The sequence below is a fragment of the Olea europaea genome, chromosome 19 (genome assembly GCF_002742605.1).
Source record: "Olea europaea var. sylvestris chromosome 19, O_europaea_v1, whole genome shotgun sequence".
Classification (NCBI taxonomy): domain Eukaryota; kingdom Viridiplantae; phylum Streptophyta; class Magnoliopsida; order Lamiales; family Oleaceae; genus Olea; species Olea europaea.
In genome coordinates this window covers 5,145,740-5,152,924 of record NC_036255.1, presented here as the reverse complement: position 1 = coordinate 5,152,924, position 7,185 = coordinate 5,145,740, and the positions used below count along the sequence as shown (strand labels likewise).

At 41.7% G+C, this 7,185-nt stretch overlaps 1 protein-coding gene across 1 annotated transcript; it reads right to left on the bottom strand.

The window, feature by feature from the left end:
• Window positions 1–2,475: 2,475 nt before the first annotated feature.
• On the bottom strand, window positions 2,476–5,177 carry LOC111368245. The gene is made up of 8 exons (XM_022989490.1): window positions 4,868–5,177; window positions 4,524–4,777; window positions 4,275–4,418; window positions 3,845–4,040; window positions 3,463–3,643; window positions 3,016–3,370; window positions 2,764–2,883; window positions 2,476–2,577 (listed from the first exon to the last, which is right to left on the bottom strand). The coding sequence occupies exons 1-8, from the start codon at window positions 5,175–5,177 to the stop codon at window positions 2,476–2,478; spliced, it is 1,662 nt and encodes a 553-aa protein (XP_022845258.1).
• Window positions 5,178–7,185: the final 2,008 nt, after the last annotated feature.

Sequence of the window (7,185 nt, the reverse complement as noted above, 5' to 3'; positions counted from 1 at the left end):
GATGTTGTGGCAAATAAACAACATAGGATGGCTATAGAAGGAGTGAGATCAATCTGATACCAATAAGCAGTAGGGAGCGGCCAAGCATTTTCACGTCCCAATAAAACCTCTGTAACTTCAACCCAGTTGAAATCATGCGGGACTGGGACTACATTAGTCCAGGTGAGCTGATAGTAATCATGTATTATCTCAGGTGAAAAAATGATCCATTTGCCTCGAACCCATGTCTGATGCAGATGGTCGAATCCAGGTGTGTCTATATCAGCATTGAAATTTGCATAGAATTCCTGCACCAAATTTTCATAGACGATGTGTGGTCTTTCAATCACTTTCTCCCACCCGCAGTTGTGGACTAAATAACCCAATTCAAAACCCGGGAAATCATTCAACTTAATTGGTCTCTCGGAGATGAGTGCCCATTCTCGGACAACATTGGCATAGCGGGCTGCTTGGTCTGAAGAAAGAAAACGCCGGACACCCCCTTCGAGTTCCCTAGTCTGGGCTGTACCAGATGTGGAACCAACTTTCTCTTTTCATTTTGATGTACACTTTGGAGGCATCCTGCAAAGGTATAGAAATAATAGTCAGTAACTGCAGGTTTTTTTTTAAAAAAACGATAGGGAAATTTGATAAGCGAGACAAATAGTTCACAAATCCCCTAAACTTGCTACAACATGCATATAGAACACCTTGGTGGGCACTTATCAAAATATGACAAAGCAGGTAGTGTAAAGAGAATGTCAAGGTGAAAAACTAGAAATTTAGGCCGAAACAAGCACATTTTAAAAATTGGACCCATGACTGAGTGCGCATGTTCGGCCCCGGACATCATCGAAAAATATCGAAATTTCCTCGGGCAACTCCAGGCATATGAAAGTATTCAATGAGATTTACCACATATTCAAATTTCAAAGCAAATGGACTTCGTTTGGTCAGTTATATAATGGTGTAAAGTATGGGACGTAGGGTGCCGTGACCTAGCCATGTGCCTACGCGTTGCAAAATGGATGTGATGTGATACATGGTCTTTCAAGTGGTCGTGAATGTGGTAACATGCAAATGTCAAGAAAAGATACTCTCAAGAACGTCTAAGGAAGGCAAAATAACAAGTTACACACAACAGGAGTTCCGAACAACCAAAATGAATCAAGTTACTCGTGATTAAGTGTGCGCTTTCGCCCCCGGACATCATCGAGAAAACTTGAATTTTTCCTGAGCAACCGCTGGGCACATGAAAGTATGTAATGTAGAGTAACACATATTCAACTTTCACGTTCATTGGATGTCGTATGGGTACTGAACGCAGGGGACGAAGTGGGTGCAGTGACATGGGCCTAGTGCGTGTGCCCACATGCGTGTGGTTGGTATGTGAGTGTTTCGAGCTCAATTTTTATGGTATTTGATCGCAATGTGCATGATAGTGTACATGTTTTGAATAACAAATGCGAGATATCACATAATACACCACAAAGCTCGATTGGGCATTTTATCGAACATGTAACATTCATGCATTGGAATCTTACAAAATACCTAAAATGTGATGTGCCACCAATCCAAAACACAATCCAAGTTCAACATTCACAAATCCAACAACTACCTAATGCCCATTCTTCACAAACAAGTTCAAAGAGTAAAGTCGCATGACGAACCAAAGTAAAGGAAAATAGCATAGAGGTAAAAGGAAAACGAACTCACCTTGAAGTCACTATGGAGACGTGGAATGTCGATATATGGGGGTGATGATGGGGAGTGGAGTGAAGTAAGGGTGTGATTCGTGTGGGAATGTGGTGTGTGAAGTGTAGAGTGTGTGAGGCAAAAGAGGGGAAAATGAGAGACGGAATGGCTCGGTCATGGTTTAAAACCATGATCGAGATCTACTATGCGGCCGCATAGTACTAATCTATGAGATCGCATGAACCAAAATTTTTTTTTTAAAAAAAACGTTCTTTTATCTAGAAAAGCGTGAATCATGCTCCCAAACATCCAAAATCATTTCAAACTCACCTACCATGTGTGTAATGCCTAGAAAATTATGGGGATGATAATTCGATCCAATTAACATGCATGTATGATCGATGACCAAAAAAATGCAAATGCGAAAATGAAATAATTCTAAAAATAATGTGAAAGATAAGCTAATAGAAGGATACAGTGGGTTGCCTCCCACCCAGCACTAGATTATAGTCGATAGCTCGACTTTACCGTATCGCGTCATTCTGATGGTCTAAAATGAACGGTAGATTTTTTCTTTGAAAAATCGTCGCCCCAATAGTGCTTCAACCATTGTCCATTGACTTTGAATGTCCCCTTGCTGTCGTGAGTGATTTCAACTGCCCCATGTGGAAAAACTTGTGTAATAGTATACGGACCAGACCACCTCGATCACAGTTTTCCTGGAAACAGCTTAAGCCTAGAGTTGTAGAGTAGCACATTCTGCCCCACCGTAAATTCACGTCTCTGAATGTGCATGTCATGTCATTTCTTGGTGCGCTCTTTGTAGATTCTTGAATTCTCGTAAGCTTTCATTCTGAGCTCATCCAACTCATTAAGTTGTAGGAGACGTTTTTCACCCTCAGCCTTCAAATCCAAATTCAATTTCTTCATTGCCCAGTAAGCATGATGTTCTATCTCAAGAGGTAAGTAGCATGCTTTCCCGAAAACCAGTCGATATGGTGACATTCCTATAGGGGTCTTGAATGCAGTCCTATAGGCCCACAAGGCGTCGTCCAGTTTCTTAGACCAATCCTTTCGTGACGAGCTTACTGTGACTTCGAGTATTCGCTTCAATTGTTTATTGGACACTTCGACCTGGCCGCTAGTTTGGGGATGATATACAGTGGCTACACGATGTTTAACATCATATTTAGCCAACAATTGTTCAAACTGACGATTACAGAAATGTTTACCCCCGTCACTGATTACAGCCCTCGGTGTTCCAAAGCGGGTAAAAATATGTTTCTTTAGAAACTCAATCACCACCTTCCCATCATTGGTAGGCAATGCAACGGCCTCTACCCACTTCGATATGTAATCCACAGCCACTAATATGTACTGATTAGAGAAGGATGGGGGAAATGACCCCATGAAGTCGATCCCCCAGACGTCGAATAGTTCCACCTCCAGGATATTGTTTAAAGGCATTTCATTTCTCCTGAATATATTACCGGTGCGTTGACATCGGTCACACCTTTTCACGAATTCAGAAGCATCCTTAAATAGTGTAGGCCAATAAAAACCTGATTGAATGATCTTCGTCGCTATTTTCGAAGTACCAAAATGTCCTGCATATGTAGATGAATGACAATGTTCTAATATCAAAGGCACCTCTTCCTCAGGTACGTAGCGACGAACAATTTGATCAGCCCCCCGCCTGTATAGAATGGGATCCTCCCAAAAATAATATTCAATTCAGAGAAAAATTTCTTCTTCTAGTGACTGGAGTAATCAGGCGGCATGATAGACCTGGCCAAGTAGTTAACTATGTCCGCATACAAGGGTGCCTCTTCCATACCAAAAATCTGTTCATCTGGGAAGACTTCGTTGATTTCCACTGTCTCTGTCTGTTCTGTGGCCTCGAGTCGAGATAAGTGGTCTGCCACCACGTTTTCACTGCCCTTCTTATCCCTGATTTCCAACTCAAACTCTTGAAACAACAGTATCCAACAAATGAGAGGTGGCTTTACATCCTTCTTTTCCATTAAGTACTTGATGGCAGCATGATCTGTGTAAACTATGACCTTTGACCCCACAAGATATGATCGAAATTTGTCAAAGGCGTAGACAACGGCCAGGAGCTCTTTCTCTGTAGTGACATAATTTAGTTGAGCATTGTTTAAGGTCTTACTTGCATAGTAAATCACGTAAAATATCTTATTTCTTCGTTGTCCCAAGACGGTCCCAACAGCAAAATCACTGGCGTTGCACATTAATTCAAATGGCAGATTCCAATCCGGTGTAATGATCACGGGTGCTGAAATCAACTTCTCCTTCAAGGTGTTAAAAACCAGCAGACACTCATCCATGAACTCAAATGTGGATTCCTTCATCAACAAACAGCACAATGGTTTAGTAATCTTTGAGAAATCCTTGATGAGCCTTCTGTAGAAACAGGCATGCCCGAGGAAACTACGAACACCTTTCACTGATGTAGATGGTGGTAATTTCTCGATTACCTGAATCTTTGCTCTGTCCACTTCAATACCCTTTGTCGAGATTCTGTGTCCTAGCACGATGTCTTCCTGTACGATAAAGTGGCATTTCTCCCAATTCAATACCAAGTTAGTCTCTGTACACCGCTGTAGCACAAGACTCAAATGCTCCAAGCACTCATCAAACGAAGACTCGAACACTGAGAAGTCGTTCATGAATACCTCGATGAATTTCTCAATCATATCTGAGAAGATAGCTATCATGCAGCGCTGAAAAGTTGCTGGAGCGTTGCATAAACCAAACGGCATCCTTCGGTATGCAAAGTTACCGTAGGGGCAAGTGAAAGTTATCTTCTCCTGATCGTCAGGTGCTACTGGAATCTGATTATACCCAGAATACCTATCCATAAAACAGCAATGCGAATGCCCTACTAGTCTCTCCAGTATCTGATCAATGAACGGTAGTGAAAAGTGATCCTTTCTAGTAGCAGCATTTAGCTTGCAATAATCGATGCAAACTTTCCATCCAGTCACTATCCGTGTAGGAATCAACTCATTTTTCTCGTTTTCTATCACTGTGATACCCCCTTTCTTGGGACCAACTTGTACTGCACTGATCCATGCACTATCTGATATTGGATAGATGATGACTGCATCGAGCAACTTCAATACCTCAGCCTTAACCACTTCCTTAATGTGTGGATTCAATCTCCGCTGACCATCAATGTTTGGTTTAAATTTTTCCTCCATGAATATTTTGTGCATGCATAGCGACGAGTTGATCCCCTTGATATCTGCAATCGACCATTCAATGACTGTTTTATTCTCCCTTAGTACCCGAAGTAGTTTCTCTTCCTCCACCTTACTGACAGTACTTGAAATAATAACTGGTAGTGTAGAAGATTTCCCCAGGTAAGCATATCGAAGGTGTGGTGGCAGTTGCTTGAGCTCCAATTTGGGAGGTTGTTGAATAGATGACACTGACTTTGTAGTCCTAATTCCCAACTCTTCGAAGTAACGTCTGCGCATGTACGCGGATTAGTTTCCAAAAATTGTGCACATGTTTCAATCTCACTCGAATCAGTGTGAGTGGATTGAGAATGAGCAATGCACGCCTCGTATGCATCTGAAGAATGATGTAGCCGAAATGTATCTTGAATTATTCTATCAATTACATCGATCTGGAAACAGCTGTCTCACTCAGTAGGGAATTTCATTGCTTTGAACACGTTGAACGAGATTTGCTCTTCGCCAAGCCTCAATATAAGCTGCACTTTCTGAACATCAACAATCGCTCTTCCAGTAGCTAAGAAAGGTCGCCCCAATATAAGTTGAACATCCTTATCTTCCTCCATATCCAAGATAAGAAAATCGGCTGGAAATATGAACTTTTCCACTTTTACCAATACGTCTTCAATGATCCCTCTTGGATGTGTAAGGGATCAATCTGCTAACTGTAATGTAACTGTTGTAGCTTTAGTTTCTGCCAAGCTGAGTTTCCTGAAAACAGAGAGGCATTAAATTAATACTTGCACCTAAGTCACACAATGCTTTATCAAAATGACAATTCCCAATAGTACAAGGTACAGTAAAACTCCCAGGATCCTTTAGTTTTGGAGGCAACTTTCTCTGGATTTTGGCACTGCATTCCTCAATTAGCATCACTGTTTCATGTTATTCTATCTTTCGCTTGTTGAAGAGGATATCCTTTAGGAATTTCGCATAACTTGACATCTAAACAAGTGTTTCAGCAAATGGGATGTTGATGTGTAATTTCTTGAAAATTTCAAGAAACTTACTATATTGTTGATCCAATTTGTGCTTTTTCAACCTCTGTGAGAATGGAATAGGAGGCTCATGAGGGTTGACAGGATTGGTAGCTGTACCTCGTGATGTATTGGAATTCTTCTTGACCACATCCCCTGTTGTTTGCTCAGTCTGTTCCACAATCTCGTCATCTGCGGTTGGTGCTAATTCCCTGCTAGCTATCGATCTTTTTACATGTATCTCCGGTAGTTGTACTCCGCTTCTGGTTGTTATAGCCTTTGCGTGCTCCTTAGGGTTGATTTCAGTATTATTGGGTAAATTTCCTGGCGCTCTACCCGTCATGGAGATTGCTATTTATCCCATTTGTGTCTCCAAATTTTTGATTGCTGTACTTTTGTCTTGAAGAGTTGCATCTGTCTTTCGCATAAACTGGTTGTTGGTTTCCATATACTGATTAGTTGTTACCATGAACTTTTCAAACATCTCTTCTAATGGTGGCTTTTTATCCTACTGCTGATACTGACCTTGTGGTCTGTTTTGATTCTGATTACTCCACGAGAAGTTTGGGTGTTTTCTCCAACCTTGATTGAAGGTTTCTGAATGTGGGTTGTTCTGTTGGCGTTGACCCCATTGTACAAAATCTGCATGTTCGACCCCCTGTGCGAGAATTGGACAATTAACAGTATTGTGGTCTGCTCCACATTCTTCACAACGTGGCTTCTTGACTTGTTTAGCAGTGCCGGTCTGTGAAATGCTCTCAACCTTATGGAACAAAGAGTCTATCTTTGCAGACAGTGCTGAATAAGTATCTACCTCATAAACCCCCGACGATCTCTTCTGAACTACTCGATCTGTAGACCACATAGCTGAAGTTGTAGCCATTCTCTCAAATAGCTCCCATGCTCCGTCAATTGTTCTTGTGGAGATAGACCCGTCAGATGATGAATCCACCATGCTCTTGAAGGATGGAAGTAGTCCAGTGTAGAAAAATCGGATCTGTGTCTTCTTGTCAAAGCCATGTTGCGGGCACTTCCTTAACATATTTTTGAAACGATTCCATGCCTCTTCAAATGATTCGGACTCACACTGGTTGAATATAGAGATATCATGCCGCATCTTGGCTACCTTACCTGGCAAGAAGAACTTGGTGCAAAATTTGTGGGCTAGCTCGTTCCAAGTGGTGATGCTTGCGACGGGAAGTGAATTCAGCCATTCAAGTGTTTTATCCCGCAATGTGTGTGGAAACAACTGCAGTCTTATAGCATCGTTC

Excerpts from the sequence above, each read along its gene's own strand:
- LOC111368245 (XM_022989490.1), bottom strand. The coding sequence starts at position 5,177 with ATGCGCAGACGTTACTTCGAAGAGTTGGGAATTAGGACTACAAAGTCA. Across the intron at positions 4,419-4,523 it reads CTGGGTATAATCAGATTCCA|CGCTGCATGATAGCTATCTT; the intron begins GTAGCACCTGAC and ends GCAACTTTTCAG. Across the intron at positions 2,884-3,015 it reads TGGATTACATATCGAAGTGG|TTTGAACAATTGTTGGCTAA; the intron begins GTAGAGGCCGTT and ends TGTAATCGTCAG.